General features: G+C 34.9%; 1 protein-coding gene across 8 annotated transcripts in view; it reads left to right on the forward strand.

The window, feature by feature from the left end:
- CNKSR2 (connector enhancer of kinase suppressor of Ras 2) overlaps positions 1-22,827 on the forward strand; it is a 280,333-nt gene that overhangs the window by 77,943 nt on the left and 179,563 nt on the right. For all 8 annotated transcript variants that reach the window (XM_004063901.4, XM_019019643.4, XM_004063902.4 and 5 more), the window contains exon 5: positions 18,386-18,427. In XM_004063901.4, coding sequence (XP_004063949.1) covers positions 18,386-18,427 — 42 coding nt within the window. The remainder of the gene's footprint in view (positions 1-18,385; positions 18,428-22,827) is intronic.

The raw sequence follows: 22,827 nt of genomic DNA on the forward strand, positions 1-22,827 counted from the left end.
ATGAATTTTCTAATCGTTGACAACCTTGACATTTTTACTTCAGTCTTGAAATTTTGATTTTTTTGGTTTGTTAAAGACCCATATGAATGCTGAAAAAACAATTAGCCTTTCTTTTGCCTGTACCCTCACGTCTCTATATGCTAAAAAATTATTTTACACACTCATTCAATTATTGGGGCATTAGTTTTTCGTTGTGAAGTAAAAGACTAGAGTAGTTGGAGCTAACTTTAGATGACCTTGTGGGAGAGAACTGGAATAGAATTTTGTAGGGGAATATTATGCAAGATGTGGAAGAATTGGCCATGTTCACTGACAGAAGAACAAAGTAGTTCTCAGCCATTTTACAAGCATGACTTATTTTATTTTATTTTATTTTATTTTATTTTATTTTATTTTATTTTATTTTATTTTAATTTTACAGACCCCATGTGTTAAAAAAAATTTAAGGCTTTTGAACTACATTTCTGTAATAATAATAATTTCCCTAATTTTTAGTTAATGATGTGTAACCACTAGTCAGCAGGAGACAACCAGTGTTACCAAAGTCAGTTTGTGCAATATATGGTTTCTGTTGCCCTTTTTGAATTACCCATAGTGGTTCTCAGGCCACACTCCTCCAGAGTTATCTCTGTATACTATCCTGGAAAATATGAGTAATAATATCTTCGTCTTTTATTTTATAATTTGGAAAAAATTAAATGACAGAAAGAAATGGAGAATAATGTAAGAAGCACACATGGACCAACACTTCAAATTGATAAATATTAACATATGGTCATATTTGCATCAGAACTTTTTTATAAAGTTGTTTGTATTTCTGCTCAGGCCCCTTCCTCAGAGGCATGCATGAGCATTGGCATGTATCCTTTTGGTTGATATTTATATACTTTGCTATACATATATGCAGAAACAATATATTTTACTTCTCAATTTTAATCAACAGTGAAACATCATGGAGTTTAAACAGAAGGATGTGGGATTATGATAGGATAATTAAAGTGGTTCAGAAGTTCGATATAGTAGTCATATCAGACCCTGCTTGAAACTCCTTGATGGCTTGTTCATTAGCCTCAGGATAAAACTCATATTATTTAACTGACTTTCAAGGCAACACATTATTAGATTTCCAAAGTTTTCCCTCTTCAGTTCATCTCTCCATATTTCTCTTTCATATCTCATGCCCTTGTTGCTCTGTATGCCTCAGCCATAGGACCTTTTAAGTTTTTAAAATTTTCAGTCTCTAAAGCTGTATTAGTCCATTCTTGCATAGGTTTAAAGAGCTACCTGAGACTGGGTGATTTATAAAGAAAAGAGGTTTAATTGACTCAAAGTTCTGCAGGCTGTACAGGAAGCATGGCTGGGAGGCCTCAGGAAACTTACAATCATGGCAGAAGGTGAAAGGGAAGCAGGCACATCTTACATGGCCAGAGAAGGACAAAGAGAGAGCAAGGGGGAGGTACTACATACCTTTCAACAACCAGATCTCGTGAGAACTCACTCACTGTCACAAGAACAGCAAGGGAGAAACACACCTCCATGATTTAATCACATCCCACCAGGCGCCTCCTCCAACACCGGGGATCACAATTTGACATGAGTTTTGGGTGGGGACACAAGTCCAAACCATATCCAAAGCCTTTCCACATATTTGTTTTGCCCAGTACAATTCTTCCAACTTTAGTTCCTCTCATCCTTCCAACCTCAATTTACACATCACTTCCTCTGGGAAGTTGCCTCTGATCCTTCCAAAATATGACACCAGAGCCCAATTAAGACATTTTAGAAGCCTCAAATACTAAAAGTCATATAAGTTATATGACTGTTGCCCTACCACCATATTATTCACAATAAACACAATATTAAGTGCAATGAAGTCTGAAATTTCGGTTTCCTAATAGTGACTATTTTGATGATTTTATTCTTTGAGGTATTGAGTATCATGTTTATTTCACAAAATCAAGTTACTTGTTTGCTTACTGCACAGCAGTCTGTTCTTGACCCATCATGGTGCTTATTAAATAATCTTATTATTTTTCTGCACATTTTACTAGACTGTAAACAATTTGATGGTAGGAATTATGTATTGTTCAACATCCTATCCCCAGAACAAGGACAATGCCTGGAACATGGATATTGATCAATAAATATTTGTTAAATGAAAAAATCAATAACGTAGTTTCTCATGGTTTACAATTACTTATTCAAAAGCCTTGCCTTCTCTAAGTTTATTCTTAGAGATGAGCAATTCCGACCTAAAAGGACGTGAAGATCAAGTTATTCCTGTGTGTCGCACTCACTGTATAACAGAGTGGATCTTCAGATGAGGGAAAACATGAATATAAACTATGTCTAAAGGTACATCTGTTTGTATAATATTTTACAATTTATGAAGTATTTTCAAATATACCGTCTCATTTGGTCTTTATAATACACTTGAGAGGCAGATATTTTTGTCTAAGTTTCAGATATAAGGTAGCAGGCTGGGACAGGTTAAATGACTTGCAAAGTTATGTGGCAGTAAGGCAGGACTAGAACTCAAGTCCACATCTTTTGACTCTAAATAACCTCTCTATATGGAAACCTGTGGATCAATTTATCTATGGCTGTAGAGCAATGTAGTTCTTTCTGTCACTGAAAACTCCTAACCTGAATGCTTATTCATGATGATCAAAGTAAAGCAATAGTGCAGTTAGAATATATCTTCCAACTGACTGGTAAATCAATGGATTTTATATTTCAAAAGAAAAAAAGTAAGCTTAGTATTTTTCTCTCTTACATATCTTCTAGAGCCTTTACAAACCTGAGAGTGTCTATATCCTCATTCTTACTACTTTCTGAATTTTTGGCATCAATAATGTTCTAGGTTTTTATACTGAGATAAAAGTGTTAAAGTATTGGATTTGAGTCTCAGAAAACATGAAAATCCAACTATTTTTATTTTATTATTAAACAAACAAAATTATATTAATGATTTTATGTGACATTTTTGCATAAAGCTTCTGCAGAGTCTTCTTTCTATGGTTTCAGTATATAACCAATACGTCATTTTTATGTAAAGATGTTTGCTTTACCCAAGAGATTGTAAATGAAACTTTTATACCCAAAGCCATTCTGTAATGAAGATTACCTTATGTAACAGATTGAATGAAAGCAAGTCAGAAATAAATCTTTGTAGAAAACCTTATTGACAAAATTCTCCCTCATTCTTTTTTAATCCCCTTAAATCATATTGCCACCAGAGAGATTGATGTCAGTGGCATATTTGATCATAACACTCTTCTGCTTATACCCCTTCAGGGGTACCCCCTTAGTGTACAAGATAAATTTTAAGCTCTTTCAAAATGGTCAAGTACCAGCCTATTTCATCAGCCTCATTTCACTTCTTCTTGCTTTACAATTCATATTCTAGTAAGAACAAACTATGTTTAGCTCCCTGCATAAATCTGGTTCTCAGCCCTATGCCTTTTTAATCATGCTATTCCCCTTATCTTGACTATTCCTCAGCTTTTATCTGGATAACTCTTGTTTATTCCTCCAGATTCTACTCATGCTTCTCTTTAAAATAAATGCCTTTCTCAGACTGCTTACCTAGGTGGTAGTCTTTCCTTCCTTAACACCCTCTACCCATGTCTTTCTTTACAGCTACTAATTTATATTTTTCCAGCTTTATTGAGGTATGATTGACACATTAAAATTGTACATATTTAAGACATACAACATGATGCTTTGATGTATGTACACATTGTGAAATAATTACCACAAACAAGCTAATTAACGTATTCATCACCTCACATAGTTTCCTGTGTATGTGTGTGTGTCTGTGTGAGGTAAGAGCACTTGAAGTCTACTCTCTTAGCAAATGTCAAGTATGCAATACATTATTATTGACTACTGTCACCATGCTGTACATTAGGTCTCCAGAACTATTCATCTTATGACTGAAAGTTTGTGCCCTTTGACCATTATCTCCTCCCACCCTGTCCATTGTAACCACCATTCTACTCTCTGTTACTATGAGTTTGACTTCGTTTTTTAGATTTCATATATAAATGAGATCACACAGTATTTGTCTTTCTATGTCTGGCTTATTTCACTTAGCATGATGTCCTCTTGGTTCATCCATGTTGTTGTAAGTGGGAGAATATCCTTCTTTTTAAAGGATGATTAATATTTCATTGTGTGTGTGTATCACATTTTCTGTATCCATTCATCTTATGTAGTACACTTAGATTGTTTCTATATCTTGGCTACTGTGAGTAATACTGCAATGGGAAACCAGACATCTTTTCAAGATAGTGATTTTATTTCCTTTGGATATATACTCAGAAGTGGGATTGTTGGATAATATAGTCGTTCTATTTTTAATTTTTTTGAGAAACCTCCATACTGTTTTCCATAGTGACTGTACCAATTTACGTTTCCACCAACAGCAGACAAGAATTCTCTTCTCTACGTTTTTGCCATTACTTCTTATCTTTTGACATTCTGATTATAGCCATTCTAACAGAAGTGAGATGATATCTCATTGTGGTTTTGCTTTGCATTTTTCTGATAATTAGCAATTTTGAACATTTTTTCATATACCTAATGGCCATTTGTATGTTGTTTTTGGGAAAATATCTAGTCAGGTCCTTTGCCCAGTTTTTAATCAAGTTATTTGTTTCTATTTTTGCTGTTGAGTTGTGTGGGTTCCTTACATATTTTGGATATTAACCCCTTATTGGATACATGGTTTGCAAATATTTTCTCCCATTCTGTAGGTTGCCTTTTCATTTTGTTGATTCTTTCTTTTGCTGTGCAGAAACTTTTTGGGTTGATGTAGTCCTGCTTGTTTATTTTTGCTTTTGTTGCCTGTGACTGCAAATTTATATTGTACTATATACACATTTTTGCGATTTTTCTTTCCTGCTACCCTTTGAGCTCTTTGCATCTTCTTTCCTTGGGAATTTTATTTCGGTATTTTTCTACCCTTGTATCTTTTGGATGGTCTGTGCATATTTTTCTCTAGACCACTAAGTAAAATAACATATAACTTGGCATAATCTATTGGTAAGAAGTCAGTAATCAATAAACACCATGCCAAGAATAGAACATTTCGTTATTCTTTTGTAGTTAGGTAAGACACGTTGATATTTTTTGTTAAACATCATTGTATGATACATCATGATATTGATTAATGTATTTTAGCGATTCAAGCACATAACGCATTTCAAAGGTAATGATAATCTGTAAATGTGTGCAGATACAAGTATACCAGTGTATGTGGTAGGTGGAAAATTACTACAGTTGTGGGTATGGAGACACTGCAAGTACAGAATTATGGAATCAGGGCCTTGTTCACTTGGAAGGAAACTTAGGAGTCATCTTAATTCAGCTGCTTTTGAAATTTGTGTGTGGATCATGATAATAACAGCTAACATTTGCATGTTTTGTAATTTACAAAACATTTCCATATCACTTGATGTTCATAGGCAGTTCAACAGAGTTGTTATTGTTATGATGCTCATGGCAACTCTACAAAGAGAATTGGTTTCATTGTACTGTGCTGCTATTGTAGATTTCATAATAGACTGGAATCTGCTGTTTGCTGAAGGAATAAGAAGGGATACATCTTGTTAGTACAACTGAATCCCTCCATGTTTTCTTCCAGATGTGGCCTTTACTGTTATTTGTTTGGAATTTTTGTTAAATGGCTTCCTGTTTTGTAACTGTTGGGTGGACTGTAGTATATTTCTCTAGACCTGCACTGCATCTAACACCACAGTAACCACTAGCTGCATTTGGATATTGAAGTGTAAATTTAAATCAATTAAAATTAAGTAAATTCAATTCCTCATTTGCATGAGCCACATTTCAAGTGCTCAATAACCACGTGTGTCTAATGGTTATCAAATTGAACAGAATAGACAAAGAACATTTTTGTTATCCCAGAAAGTTTTATTGGACAGTGCTACTCTAGACCATTGCTATATGTATGCATCTTGATGAAGTTGTCGTCTGTCAGTACTTAAGCTGGGATGCTGTAAGGCAGAAATCTGTAAAAGTAATCAGACTGACAATAAGTGGTAAATGGATGACGATTGTTCTAGCTTATTACTAACAATGGAATAGTCCCTCTCCCCTATGGAAAAGTTGTTAAAAACTTTTTTGAATGTAAAAGACTGTAAAATGACTTAAAACTAGTGAAAAACTGAAGTTTTGCTTTCTTTTTTAACTTTTAAGATCAGAGGTACAAGTTAACATTTGTCACATAGTGTATGTGTCATGGGGGTTTGTTGTATAGATTATTTCATCACCCGGGTATTAAGCCTAGTACCCATTAGTTATTTTTTCTTTTCCTCTCCCTCTTCCCACCCTCCACCTTCCAATAGGCCCCAGTTTCTGTTGTTCCCCTCTATGTGTCCACGTGTTCTCATCATTTAGCTCCCACTTAAAGTAAAAACATGTGGTATTTGGTTTTCTGTTCCTGTGTTAGTTTTCTTTTTACAAAATAAATTTTGCTTTTGTTGTTCTTCAGCTCATTGTGGTCAATACTATATCATAGTATCTTTTTCCTCTGAGGAATAAGCAGCTCATGTCAACATTTTCTACTCCTGACAATATTCTTCATCCTTTTTTTTTTTTTTTTTGAGACGGAATTTTGCTGTTGTCCACCAGGCTGGAGTGCAGTGTCACAATCTCAGCTCACTGCAATGCCCGCCTCCTGGGTTCAAGTGATTCTCCTGCCTCAGCCTCCCAAGTAGCTGGGATTACAGGTGTGCACTACCACCACCCGGCTACATTTTGTATTTTTGGTAGAGACGGGGTTTCACCATGTTGGCCAAGCTGGTCTCGAACTTCTGACCTCAAGTGATTCACCCGCCTCGGCCTTCCAGACTGCTGGGATTACAGGCGTGAGCCACCAAGCCAGGCTATCCTTAAGCTTCACCAGATTTGTGCCTCCTTGCCCCTGGTTGATAAATTTGCCACATTTATTATTACTGTTTTAAGAAGATGGAAAGTATTAGATATATTCTTGATTCATTTATTTTTCCCTTTAATATCACACTTCAGTCAGCTAGTCTCCTTTCTTCATATTTGTCATGTCAACTCCTCCAGTGATGTGTTCTGCTTGGTGTGTATATAGTACTAGATCTTCCATCTCCTAATACACTCTCCCAACAAAAATGACAAGAATCATGTTATATAGAGCATACTTATATATTGTTTGCATTTATAATCTTTACATCAGCTGAGTTATATAAATATGTTTATCTGGATTTTTGTAAATTACTGTATCATGATAAATGCTAAACTGCCTATCTTCTTTTTTTCATCACTTTGACCCTGCTTCTCAAAAAACTATACTTATAGTTCCTTTCCTACCTTGAAATATTTCTTAGAAGACCAGTTTATATAAGCACTCTTACTTGTACATCTAAACTCCTCACATTGTCTTTTTCAACTACTCCATCTCCATTATTAAATTAAAACTGATTTTTAAAGCTTCTTGCTGTCATTTTTCTCAGACTCTTACTTAAATTAGACACTGTTTTTCCCTTCTCCCTTTCCAAAACTCTTTTCTTGTCTCTGTAATATCACTTTCTTCATTTAATCCTGGCCATGGGATTAATTCTTGCTCTGGCTCCTAAACAAGCATTGTCTGAGGTTTTATCCTCAGCTGTCTTCCCACCATACATACTCTGTTCTGGTGAAGTCATCATTGTTGTTTTCTTGTAGTTTTAACTATTCCTTCAATGTCAGTATCTTCAAGATCTGGCTCTATTTCCATTCTAATTCAGTTTTATCAAATGCTTGCCAGACAATTGTATGTAACACGTTCTGTTTTCAGCCGCTTCTAATTTTATGTGCACAAAATAAAATTGTTTTAATCTCCTCAATTTCCTTTCTCCATCTCTACTATACTATTCATCCATCCATTTCCTCAGGCTTGAACACTTAGAGTAATGTTTAACTTTTCCTTCTCCATTATTTCTTGTTTATTAATTTGCATATTTCAAATTTTTTGTGGATACATAGTAAGCATATATATTATGGAATACATGAGATGTTTCATGCAGGCATGCAATGTATTCATAATCACATCATGGAAAATGAGGTATGCATCCCTTCAAGAATTTATCTTTCATGTTATAATCCAATTATACTGTTTAAGTTATTTTTAAATGTACAATTAAATTATTATTGACTATAGTCACACTGTTGTGCTATCAAATACTAGATCTTATTAATTGTTTCTAACTGTATATTTTTTGTACGCATCCCCACTTCTCCTCCACCCCCCCTGCTATATTTCCCAGCCTCTGGTAACCATCTTTCTACTCTCTATCTTCATAGGCTCAATTATTTTGATTTTTAGATTCTACAAATGAGTGAGAACCTGCAGTGCTTGTCTTTAGGTGCCTGGCCTGTTTCACTTAACATAATGATCTCCAGATCCATCGATGCTGTTGCAAATGACTGAATCTCATTTTTAATGGCTGAATAGTACTCCATTGTACTACATTTTCTTTATCCATTTATCTGTTGATAGACACAGGTTGCTTCAGAATCTTGGCTATTGTGAACAGAGCTGTGAAAAACATGAAAGTGCAGATATCTTTTTAATATCCTGATTTCCTTTCCTTGGGTATATACCCAGAAGTTGGATTGCTGGATTATGTGGCAGCTGTATTTTTAGTTTTTTAAGGAACCTCCAAACTGTACTCCATCGTGATTGTACTAATAGACATTCCCACCAACAGTGTACAAGGTTCCCTTTTCTGCACATCCTCACCAGCATTTGTTATTGTCTGTCTTTTGGATATAAGCCATTTTAACTGGGGTGAGATGCTATGTCATTTTAGTTTTGCTTTACATTTTTTTGATGATCAATGATGTTGAATACCTTTGCATATGCCTGATGGCCATTTGTATGTCTTCTTTTGAAAACTGTCTATTCAAATCTTTTGCCCATTTTTTAATCAGATTATTAGATTTTTTTTTCTATAGCATTGTTTGAGCTCCTTACATATTCTGGTTATTAATTGCTTGTCAGATGGGTAGTTTGCAAATATTTTCTCCCATGTTGTGGCTTGTCTCTTCACTTTGTTGAGTGTTTCCTTTGCTGTACAGAAGCTTTTTAACTTGATGTGATCCCATTTGTCCATTTTTGCTTTGGTTGCATGTGATTGTGGGGTAATACTCAAGAAATCTTTCCCAAGACCAATGTCATGGAGAGTTTCCACAATGTTTTCTGGCAGTAGTTTCATAGGTTGAGGTCTTAGATTTAAGTCTTTAATCCATTTTTATTTGAATTTTGTATATGGCGGGAGATACAGGTCTAGTTTCATTCTAATGCCCATGGATATCCAGTTTTCCCAGCACCATTTATTAAAGAGACTGTACTTTCTGCAGTGTATATCCTTGGCACCTTTGTTGAAAATGAGTTCACTGTAGGTGTGTGGATTTGTTTCTGGGTTGTCTGCTCTGTTTTTACTGGACTCTGTGTCTGTTTTTATGCCAGTACCATGCTGTTTTAAATACTCTATCTCAGTAGTATAATTTCAAGTCAGGTGTTGTGGTTCCTCCAGTTGTGTTCTTTTTGCTTAGGATAGCTTTGACTATTCTTTTGTGATTCCGTATACATTTTAGGATTTTTTTCTATTTTTTCTATTTCTGTGAAGAATGTCATTGGTATTTTGATAGGGATTGCATTGAATCTGTAGATTGCTTAGGTAGTGTGGACATTTTCACAATATTGATTAATCCAAGAACAAGAAATATCTTTTCATTTTTTGGTGGCTTCTTCTATTTCTTTTATCAGTGTTTTATAGTTTCCATTATAGAGATCTTTCACTTCTTTGATTATGTTAATTTCTAGATATTTAGTTTTATTTGTGGCTATTGAAAATGGGATTATTTTTGTTTTCTTTTTCAAATTTTTCACTGTTGGTATGTAGAAATGCTACTGATTTTTGTATGTTGATTTTATATCCTGTATGTTTGACTAAACTTGATCATCAATTCTAGTAGTTTTTTCTTGGAGTCTTTAGATTTTTCCCAATTTAAGATCATTATCATCTGCAAGCAGTGGTAATTTGACTTCTTCCTTTCCAATTTGGATACACTTTATTTATTTCTGTTGCCTAATTGCTCTGGCTAGGACTTCCAGTACTATGTTGAATAGCAGTGGTGAAAGTGGGCATCCTTGTGTTCTAGATCATAGAAGAAAGGCTTTCAGTTTTTCCCGATTGTGATATTAGCTGTGAGTCTATCATACATGGCTTTTATTATGTTGAGGTATGTTTCTTCTATACCCAGTTTTTTTGTTTTTGTTTTTTTTTTTTTTTTTTGAGACAGACTCTCACTCTGTCGCCCAGGTTGGAGTACGGTGACGTGATCTCAGCTCACTGCAACCTCTGCCTCCCGGGTTCAAGTGATTCTCCTGCCTCACCCTCCCAAGTAGCTGGGACTACAGGAGCATGCCACCACACCTGGCTAATTTTTTAGTAGAGACGGGGTTTCACTGGTGTTAGCCAGGATGGTCTCCATCTCCTGACCTTGTGATCCGCCCGCCTCGGCCTCCCAAAGTGCCGAGATTACAGGCATGAGCCACCGAGTCCGGCTCTATACCCAGTCTTTTGAGGGATTTTATTATGAAGGGATGTTGAATTGTATCAAATTCTTTTTCAGCATCAGTTGAAATGATCCTTTGGTTTTTGCCCATCATTCTTTTGGTATGATGTATCACACTGACTGATTTTTGTATGTTGAACCATCCTTGCAACCCAGGAATAAATGACACTTGGTCATGATGAATGACCTTATTAATATATTGTGGAATTTGGTTTGCTAGTATTTTGTTGAGGATTTTTACATCAGTATTCATCAGATATTGGCCTGTAGTTTTCTTTCTTTGGTGTGTCTTTGTCTGGTTTTGGTACCAGGGTAATACTGGCCTTGTAGAATAAGTTTTGAGTGCTCCCTCCCCTGCCCCCTCTATTTTTTGGCATAGATTGAGTAGGATTGGTATTTGTTCTTTAATGTTGGTAGAATTCAGCAGTGAAGCCGTTATGTCCCCAGCTTTCCTTTTTGGGAGACTTTTTATTATGGCTTCGATCTCATTGCTTGTTATTGGCCTCCTCAGGTTTTAGATTTCTTCATGGTTAAATTTTGGCAGGTTGTGTGTCCAGGAATTTATCTATGATTTTCCAATTTATTGCCATGGATGGATATCGCTGCTGCTGGTTATTCAGGGCCGAAGAGCTTTTCAGTTAGCAGGTGATGCATGCTACCTGGACTGGGTCTTCCCCTTAAGGCAACAGGTTCCCTTTTGACCCAGAGTGTGTCTAGAAATGTCTATCAGGAGCTAGGGCCTGGAAAGGGGGCCTCAGGACTCTGACTGGTACCCTATCCTGCTGTGGCTGAGCTGGTATCCCAAGACGCAAACAAAGTCTTCCCCACTCTTCCATTTCCTCTCCCCAAGTGAAAGGAAGGGGCCTTCTTTGGAGCCACGAGCTATGCAACCTGGGGTTAGGGGAGGGTTGATGCCGGTGCTCCCTTAGCCATCCCAGCTGGTATCTCAGTAAGTTGTGTGCCGCCCCACTAGTCCACTGTCTCTGGGCCCAGCTTAGCACTAGGACTTGCCTAAGAGTTGCTGTCCTTGTGGCCTAGACGGCTTTTGCAGTTTATTTGGGGCCCCACATCGCTGTAGCCCATGGTGGCGAAGCTTGTGGAAACTCAAGTTCAGATGGCTGGGATTGGTGATTGATTCCCCTCTGGTTAGGACTCGTTTAAATGCTCCCTCCATGGGTGAACATCAGCTGAATTTGGTTCAGTTTTGTTTTCTGCTATAACAAGGTCAGAGCTAAGTTTAATGCCTCAGGATTACTGGCTTTCTTTCTCCCCAGTGCACAGAAACACTCTCATCATCAGGCAGCTGCTGCCCAGGTTTGGGGGAAAGGGAGCATTGGCAATTGAAGACTGTTTTTCCTACCTCTTCTGTGCCTCTTTCAATGATATGAAGTTAAAACTAGGTATTGTGAGTACTCACCTGATTTTTGGTTCTTATGGAGGTGTTTTTTTTTCTGTGGAGATAGTTGTTAAATCGGTGTCCTTGTTGGGGGCTGGGGGGACAATCCCTCCTCCACCCTTTCTAGAGATAAAACATCCACTTTAGTGTGTCTAGGAAGATACACAACTTTGCAGAGATTCCCATAACTGAGATATGGCACAAAAATTACTCTTAAGGGGCTATGAAGAATGGAACAAGAGATGGCTATGCGAGTTGTTAGCTGGACAAGAACATTTCATCTCTACAGACCCCTCAACCCTCACTCACAACTCACATTGCTGTATATCATCAACTATTATATTAGATAGGCTGCCTTGACTTCAACTCTTCCCCAAGGAAAGTCAAGAGAAATTATAAACTGACTGAGTTAAGTTTTTGAAGGAGATTCAAGATAGAAATTAAATTGTTATAGAAAAACTGAAATTGCTTTTCTTTTAAAACAAAAACAAAAATTTTCTTCAACCTAGCATTGGTAGCTCTCCATAATATGCCCCATATTATTTTCTCTGCCTTCTTTCCCACTGCATTTTCCCCACATAGCTTAAATTTTAACCAAATCAGTCTGCTTACTTCTTATTCACTGTGCATTTGTTCAGTGTGTTCACACACTTTGAAATGTTCTTTCTCCCTAAACCTTCAAATTCCAGATTTGAAAGCAGATTTGAAAGCCATTTAGGGCCAAGTAAAGTATCATTTCCTTCACTTAGTTAATCCAGGATTATCAGAATTTATCTCCTTTTTAATGGGATCTTTTGTTAGAATTTATCTTATCTACCTTCTATTTGTATTTGAATGTTTTCTCCCCTCCTAATTAATGAAATTGTGATGGCCAAATACCAAGGGTAATTTATTCCTCATTACATAATAGTATCTGGAACTGAATTGCATTTAGGAGTTGACAAAAAGCATGTTGGTGAACTGAATTGTGACTTCAATAAATAAATGAACGCAAGGAAGAGAGGAAGGCAGGGAGGGAGGAGAAAAGAAAGGAAAGGAAAAGTATAATATTCATTGCTTAAATTAACCCCTTAGGCATGTAAAGACATTTTGATAATAATAGAATATGTTGAAGTGTTGAGTATGAAGGTACCATTATCATAGGTTTACATAGATGGATTATTTATATATTACTTCTAAGTAAAACAATATTTTTATATTATTTGTAAAAGTATACAATATATACACGAAAATAAGACATATGGAAATTTATGGCATTTATAAAGTTCCATGAAATATAATAGTATTATTATTAGAGATATACACTATTTCCCTCCACTATCTCTCTTTATATAGTTACTGTTAATAACATATGCACTGTTCTTATGATTATAATATACAATTAATGAGAAATATTACTTGTTCTGAGCATTGTGACCCACCAGGTGCTTAAAACTTGTTGACAAAGTATGGAACATCAGTGGTAATATGTAGGAGTAAAAATTGTTCTGTTATTCTGCTCAGTATAGCAATTGCATCATTGTTTCACAGAAAGGATAACATTATGATCCTGTGCGGGTGTATAGCTCATCTGTGGGAGGATGTTTCTGTGCATACTTAGTGATCAAAATTCAGGAAACACGCCTCATTTTTATGAATATTTTCTCATTAGGAATTTGGCTCATGTAAATGCATCACATAATTTGTAGAAGCATTATATGGAAAAGGAAAAAGAAGAAATGAATTTTTTTTTGCATATACAATAAAAGCTTGAGCTACTGAAGAGAATTCCTGGGAGTATATAGTATCGTGACTGGAAACCCAGTCTTTAAAAACTAAATTTAATTCTAACCTAAAAATAACTGGAATGTCAGAGGTGTACCTTTCCACAGCATGAATAGGTTTGTAAAGTATAGATTTATCCATATGCAATGCTATTTTCTCTTTAAAACTTGAGATATCTTTTGGGAAAGGATTTGGCCCCTAGTATTAATAAAACCCATACTTTAGAAGCAAGTATTTTAAAATCACCTGTTGATGGAAGTTAAATAACTTAGTAATAAATAAATCCCCCCAAAGTACCTAGAGCTGTTTAAATACTTAGCATGATAAAATGAATGCCATAAAATTACAGCTTAACAAAATATAACATAGTCATTTAGTTTCTATTCTTCTCCCTAATATAAAGTAGCAGGTTAATGTGCATTCTCTCTGTTTGGTTTTGTTGTTCCTTTTTTTGTTTTGAGGCAGAGTCTCACTCTGTCACCCAGGCTGGAGTGCAGTGGTGCAATCTTGGCTCACTGCAACCTCTACCTCCCAGGTTCAAACGATTCTCCTACCTCAGCCTTCCGAGTAGCTGGGATTACAGGCATGTGCCACCACACCCAGCTAATTTTTGTATTTTTAGTAGAGACGGGGTTTCACCATGTTGGCCAGGCTGGTCTTGAACTCCTGGCCTCAAGCGATCCGCCCACCTAGGCCTCCCAGAGTGCTGGGATTATAGGCATGAGCCACTGTGCCTGGCTTCTATTTTTAATATGCTGCATCCTCACCCTTTGTGGAAAGCCTCTGGGTTTCAATAACTAGCAAGCCAATCTTGCTGAAAGAAGGTAGAGATACAAACAAGTAGAAGCAACTGTTCAACATAAAAAAAGAAATAAGTTTAATGGGAAAAAATAATGAATTGGGGGAACGTGCAATCAAACATACAATTCTGAGGATCTGAGAACTATTTGGAGTGAGCTGGCAGATAATGTTATAAAAAGCAGGTTACCAGTTTATGGATTCTATATATTTGATAATTTTGGGATAGCTTTGGTGTTCCTGTATCACATGGTAATCCTATAAAATAGATCAAGTGTTTCTCGAAATACCATCTTTATAAATATCATCTTGGAGGCCTCACTCTGAATCAACTAGATCTGTACTTCTGGGAATCTGCATTTTAACCCACCCCTCAAATGATTCTTATATATGCAGAAGTAAAATCTGAAAATTACTATAGTAGCTTAACTGAGTGTGGTTACATTGCTTTTGTGATGCTGCCATTATTTTCTCTTTCTAAAGACCCAGTGTTTCCAAGACCCAGTTAAAAGCCACCTTTCTTGATTTGTTTTAACACAGAGTTTAGTTTCTTCCTCCTCTGCTCCTCTATCTCCCATAATTGTGCCTTTGTTACACTAATCAAGAGTATCCCAAATCTCTTAATGCAGATTTAAACTTTAATAACTTTACATACATAAGTGCTGCAACCTTACCAAAAACATTATTTAAAATTTATTTAAATTTATTTTACAATCATTTAGTTTTGTTTATTTTAAATAGTAAGTTCTTAATTTTAATATTTATATGTGGCATTTTTTTGGACTGGTAGAAAAACTTGACCACCTCAATCACCTCATATATCTCCCTTAAACTTTCTTTTGCAGGGTCATGTCAAAATAGTTGAGTGTGCACCAATATTTTATTCTTCAAATAATCTTAAATCTAGGATCACAGATGTCATCCTTTCTGTCACTAACCCACAGCTGGTAGAAGTTTTTAAAAAGTTTGAAATTTGACTAGAGCAATGTATAGTACAACCCAGTATACTATACATTGAATTTTATTTCCTGTTGAATGTTAATAAAAATATATTAATATCTTAAAATTTTAAATAATTGGCCTTTTATCTATTGATTTGTGTAATGGTGTATCATTTATACTTCTAAAGTTAAAAACACTTAAAACAGCATGAATACTTTGAAATTCTGTGTTTTAACTTATTTGTGTGAATTCCTATCTCCCTAAACAGCACTTCTCTAAGTCAGGGGCCATGTTTTATTCATCCTTTTATCTCTAGTACAGTTGATTAATATTTGCTGAATCAAGGGGAAAAATATGTCTATTTTATATTGTCTAATTAATTTAGTATATTCAATATTATTTAAATATTACTAGCTATATTTAGATATAGGTAGCATATTTAAAATGTAATATTAATATAGCATCAAACATATATTTAATAGTATTTATTGTGTTTCCATCCATTGCAGTTATTATCCTTTTAGATGCTCAAATTGTTCCATGTTTGACTAGGGGGAATCTCTTCATGTTGAGTCCTGAGTCCTACTAAAACAGGAGCCAACTCCTGTGTAGTGGTAGTCTTGACAGATTACTCCTAGTAGTCTTTGATAACTTCCTTCTGTCTTGTATCACAGTATAATCCAAGCTCATCTTGTACATTTCCTATTCCAGATCTCAAATCAGCCATTTTCCAAGAAGGCTTGGAAATGTGGTTTTAAGACCATAAAGTCTGGGAAGTGTATCATTACTAGGTTGGTCATTGTTCCTATGCCTTTTCAGGGTGCAGAGCTAAGAAATACATGCATACATGTATATACATATGTACATAGATAATACTTCAAGAGACCCCAGCGTATTATTTAACTTCTTCAATCTTATATATGTGTCTGCTTTATCCCATGCTAAAAATACCTATCAATGACACTGGAGTGATAGAATGGCAGTCACATAATTGTTCAGTTATTCATCTTATAAAGCACACACAGCAGATTCTGCATGACAATAATAATCACAACACTACCATCTAACATCATATGATTACTGAAAACAATTTAAGATTGTTTTAACAGTTCTTTTTGTTGGATCACGTTAGGAATGTGCTAGTAAATTTTTATATTTTAAAGATACTTGAAATAGTTACTTTCCATATGATTATTATCCACTACTAGAGTATACATTCAGATCATGTTTACTTTTTTCCTTGAGAAGAATCCCTTTGAAGTTTGAATTTTTAGTCATACCCTCTGATTCTGGGAAGGTAGGCAAATAATGGAATTTGCATACATTGCAGCTGAAGCAAGCTGTAGAAGCAGCGTGTGGAAGCTGGGCAACTTCCCACCTTTTCCCAGATTATCTCTCCTTTAGCATATGAGTCCCTCAGAAAGACAAGACCCAATTCTTAAGTATTTCTGTGAATTTGTAAAATACACTTAAGTTTTATTTTTAAAACTTTGCCCCAATCTGAGTATGTATTTCTTCTGACAAGGCATTGTGGTGAAGTTGCATTATCAAAAATTGTGTTGAACAACATTCCTTTTTTGTTAAAATTAAATTCAGGAAAAAATGAAATGGAATGTCATTTCTTAAAATATTCAGTACTGTGGAAATGGGTTTGTTTTTTTTCAAAATTATCCAAATAATAATTAATTTTATTTTTTGAAGTAAAGTTAGTTTTTTAAAGTTAAAATAGCGATGGCCAGGCGCGGTGGCTCACGCCTGTAATCCCAGCACTTTGGGAGGCCGAGGCGGGCAGATCATCTGAGGTCGGGAGTTTGAGACCAGCCTGACCAACATGGAGAAACCCCATCTCTACTAAAAATATGAAAAATTAGCCGGGCATGGTGGCACATGCCTGTAATCCCAGCTACTAGGGAGGCTGAGGCAGGAGAATCACTTGAACCCAGGGGGCGGAGGTTGCAGTGAGCCGAGATTGCACCACTGCACTCCAGCCTGGGCAACAAGAGCAAAACTCTGTCTAAAAAAAAAAAAAATTAAAATAGTGATACTAATACATGGTTAAAATGTGTTTATCACTTAATATACGTCAGATTCTAATGATTTATCACATTTTGTCACTTAATTCTCACAGCATTCTTACTGGGTTGCTACCAATATGCCCGTTTTATAAATTTTGTGAGGAAACTGTGCCATAGAAACATTGTCTCTAAGCAAAGATCAGTTTTTTGTATTACTGCTTATTGTATATCAAGTAATTGCAGGTTAAAAGAAAAGACCATGGTGGTTTTTGAAAGAATTTTTTGTAATTTCTGGGACTTAAATTTAGGTGAGAACTATGAACTTGGTAATTATTACTAGTAGATGTATTAATTTTGTTTGTACTGTAAAGTATATTTAATAGCTTGCAATAGTTGAAAATATAAAAGTATTTGAGATTTTGATAGGACTATTGAAATAAATGTTAGTGTGTTTTTTAATGTTCTAATCTATAATAAATTAGTATTTGAAATGTTAGGGACATTTCAACAGAGTACATTTATCACGTGTAAAAGCTTAGATAGAAAATGGTTACAATATTTTTTCAATATTTGTTTTTAAAAGTCTACTTAATGTATATTGTCCTTTAGTATGTGTTTAAAGGTAGTAAAGTTAGAATATACAGTTAAGCAAAAATAAGGATAGCCTCTGTTACTGACCATCAGAGCTAACCATTATTAATATTTTGGTATGTAGCATCCCAGATTTTTCCTATTATTATTGCTTTTACTTGAATTGTTAAGACTTTTAAAATTATAGTATAATTTCTAAGAAAATATTTTTAAAAGAATGCTTGATATTTTTAATCTAATGTATATGGTTCTTTTTTTTCAGGATTGTACTGTATATGAAACAGAGAATAAAATTCTTCACGTGGTGAGTATACTTGGATTTATTTTAATCTTTATTAGAGAATATGGCCTTGTTCAACTAGAAGAAGTGAACCATAAGAAAAAAAATCTACTGACCACATCAGTTAAGTGTATTTTTATAGGAAATCTACGAAAGAATCAAAGCATAACAAGTTACGTTAGTTATAACCATTCTATTGTACCTAATAGGATAAAAAAGATATAATATTTTAAAATTGTAATGTGTAGCAAGGTTGGAATATAATAAAAAATTAATAATGTAGAGCAAGGAGAATTTGAAATGAGAATTTCTTTTACTGTTCATCTGTTACAAAAAAGATCAGAGAAAGGTATTCTGTTCTATAATGGGTAATTTATCTCTATCATCATTTGGTTGAAATACTTTATTAAAAAAATCAAATTTCCTTTGCTCCAATTCTATACCTACGAGACAACCTTTCAAATGGTAATATGGCAATATTTTTGAATCAGTTAATGACTTTACATATATTTTATTACTAGAAGTGGGCTATGCGTACATTATACTTTGTGGAAAGGCCATCTCCTGCCTTCTTAATGAACAGTTGGCCACTTTTATTTGTAAATGCATTTCTTGATCAATGCTAGTTTGTCCTAATAACTTCTTCACCTCTGGTGTGTGGGAAATCATGTCATTTCTGCATCTGCCAGGTACTAGGCGGTGAAGATCCATATGTCTGTAAAAGGACATTTGCCTCATTTATTCCTAATATCAGTCTATAAGTTTTATGTTTCTGAAATGTTTGAATATTTATAAAAGAATACTATTTTGTATTTAGAAAAGGAAATACTTTTAAAACATCTAAATGTATGGAGGGAAAATATTACTTCAGAATATCAGCAGTACAGCATCCCTATTCCTTTTTTGTTATCTGTTATAGAAATGATACTGAATAATCCTCTGCTAATCCTCTCCCCCTCATTATGCAGTAGTGATGCCCTTTGTGGTTTATAAGAATAGTCTCAGGAGTGGATAATTAATGTACTTTTCTCCTTATTAGTCCAGGAGGGAAAATAATTACAACTCCCTCACGTTGATCTACCTGTAGGGCCTGGAGAATAGAAAGACACTAATATTTATTTAGGGCCTATATATTTCAAGTATTAGCTTAATTTCTTATAAGCATATTTTCTCATTTAATCCTACTTTTGCAGATGGTGGAACTAAGGGTCACAAATATTAAGTTGTTCAACTATTCGGTTTGAACACAGAATCTAATACCAAAGCCCATGCCCTTTCCGGATCTGGCAGTTGCTACCAATTCTAGCTCCCTGAGGCTTTACAAATTGTACTATCTTTTTTCCCATGGAACCCAGGGCTACTGTCTAGCTGTGCCTATTTTGTCAATAACTAAGGAGCATGCACAGACCCTTTCCCACCTACATTTTATTTTCTGTGAGTGACTGTTTCTTTAGCATTGAATTTGCTATGACAGTAACTGTTCTTTCTGAAGTATTGAATTTACTGAATTCGACTTTGGTATGCTGCTGTGCGTTCTTCATTGTGTTTACTTCAAGGCTGTTATTGAGGTCAGTGTGTGTTAACATTTTTTCTTTATCAAGTTTCTCAGGAGTAATCTCTCTGATGTTAATATCAAAAAGAGCTGTACTTTTCTTTATGCATTGGCTGCTACGAACTTAAGATTAAAATTTGTGGCCCATAATTGACAAGTGCATCTCATGGTATTTGTTTTGTATTTAGCTTCATTCTTGGCTCTACATGATTTCTTTTTGCCTTGTTTTTCTCAATTTATGGTATATATTTTTACATCTGTTGATGTAGTCTTTTTTATGGAGGAATAGTTCCAGTTACAAATGCACATTTGTGATCAATATTCAAATATCAACAAAGGAAATGTAAATAATTTATGGAAAAAGAATCTCTAGAGAACTGTAAAAAATATGAAATTTTATTTCTGAGGAAATTTCAGATTCTACCATATGACAGAATAACAGAAATAGATTTAAATGATGAAAGAAATACTGTGGGATTTCTCTTGTACAAAAGACTTTAAATATAATTTTAATTAATTAGACTAAGGAAATAATCTCTTTGGGGTTATAAAATGATGATTGAAATTTTATTAAATAAAAACCATAATAAGTAATAGCCAAATTTTAAAAGTTCGTAATCACTAAATATTTTTAATTTTAAATAATTTTAAAATAATAAGTAATTTTTAGTTTCTTAAATAAATTCCTAATAATTGACTCATATTGGCTTATCTTTCTCAAAAGCCAGATTCTGGGCTACTTGCTATTAGAAATAAGTAACAGCATAAATAGTACTGAAGGAGTTTATAAATGAATGCCGTATATTTACCTTGGCAATTTTGCATTCCAGCTAGTGAGAATTTAAAAATCCTGTCTGATGATGATGACAACAGTGAATGGCATTAACCAAATCAGTTCATCTCAGAAAGCACTTGTCTTTTCATGTTATTCTTCTACTTCCCATCCTGACGTTTTTATACAAAGATTACCCAGCCTTTACCAAAAGGTTGTATGTATACTTGTATATTACTTTTTTCACAAGAATAATTTTTTAGAATAATAAAATAGTATACAGTACTACTTAGTATATGAGGCTAGAATAGTTTCTTTAAAACAAAATTTCTAGAATAAGTATCTTTCTAGATCTCTATAGTGTAGAAGAAATAACTTTGAGTCTAAAAAACTGTCTGAATCCTAATTCTACCATTTTCTATCTCGGTGAGCTGAATCAAGTGATGTTTTTGAGAGTTTGTTCTTATTATGTAAAATGGGGATATTAATATCTTTCATGAATGATTGTTGCTAGGATAAAATAAATCAGTAAGTTTTCTAGACAGAGCTTTATAATCTGATAGTTCTCTTTCCAGTATTTATTTATTTAGGTTATATATCATTATTTAGGTTTTTTGTTGTTGTTGGTTTGGTTTTTTTTTTTTTTTTTTGACTCTGTCACCCAGGCTGGAGTACAGTAGTGCGATCTTGGCTCACTGCAAGCTCCATCTCCCGGGTTCACGCCATTCCCCTGCCTCAGCCTCCTGAGTAGCTGGGACTACAGGTGCCCACCACCACGCCCGGCTAATTTTTTTTGTATTTTTTAGTAGAGACGGGGTTTCACCGTGTTAGCCAAGATGGTCTCAATCTCCTGACCTCGTGATCCACCCACTTTGGCCTCCCAAAGTGCTGGGATTACAGGCGTGAGCCACTGTGCCTGGCCTATTTAGGGTTTTTAGTTTCCTCTTTCTCTCCTTTTTATATGCACCAGTAAATCAAAAGCCAGAGTTTTTATATAGCTTGTTTAGGATGAAATTGTGCGTTAGTTTTAATGTTTTCCTTGTTTCTATGACACTTGAATATTCTAAGTACAATATGATTTATAATGGCTCCTTTTCAAAGATGAATTAATATGTATTGTATATGAGCATCTTAGCCTGGGTTCTTTCTGGAAAACAGAGCCTACAGCAAGGCTCGAATGCAGATAGTTTGTGTTGATTAGTTATCCCAAGACTCAGAAGAGACACTGGGAAGGAGAATCAATATGGGTTCTAGAATTGTTCACCACAATAGGGAACTGAAGTTCGATCCCATCGGGACCTTCTGAGAAGCCCTGCAGAATTTGCCTTGGAATTGTCCAACCTGCCTGACAAAGATTGAAGAGGGAGAATGTATCTGCTGGCTCTAATCCAATTATCCCATTGGTCAAAGCTTGCTTCTTGGGGTGTTAACGCTCTCACACTACCAGGTTTTTGGAGGCACCAGAGAGCTCTAGGACAGAAAGCAAAGGTAGTGCAACTGAAGTGAAGCAGATTGCCACAGCAGTAGCTGGAGAAAAAAGTGGGCTGAGTGGGTATGAGATGGGGCTTAAGGGGTGTCTGGTATAATGAAACGCCTCTAAGTGGCAATCCAAATTTTAAAGTATTTTGGATCACATAAAGTATCGTGATAGTGACTGAAATCAAGATTTGCATAACTCACAAAAGCAAGCTTCAAACAGTAGATATAACATAACTTTTGTGTAAAAAAGCAGTGTATTTATAGTGAAGAAAATAATTTCAAGAACTATGTAACAGACTTAATGTTGGTTGTCTTTGCAAGGAATAGGATAAATTTTAGAGGCATTAACTTTAAATTGTGTGTTTGTATAATGGTTAAATATGGCATAACAAATATGTGTTAATCAGAAAAAAAGTAGTACTAAAATATCCGTAGAAATGCCTGAATAGCAACCCAAAATCTAGATTAAAAATGAGTACTTTATAGTTAGATACAATGAATTAGATCTACTACTTGATAGCACAACAGAATGACTACAGTCAGCAATAATTTGTTGTACATTTTAGAGTAACTGATGGAGTATTACTGGAATGTTCATAACACAAAGAAATGATAAATGCT

Source organism: Gorilla gorilla, chromosome X, assembly GCF_029281585.2.
Source record: "Gorilla gorilla gorilla isolate KB3781 chromosome X, NHGRI_mGorGor1-v2.1_pri, whole genome shotgun sequence".
In the NCBI taxonomy this organism is placed as follows: Eukaryota; Metazoa; Chordata; class Mammalia; order Primates; family Hominidae; genus Gorilla; species Gorilla gorilla.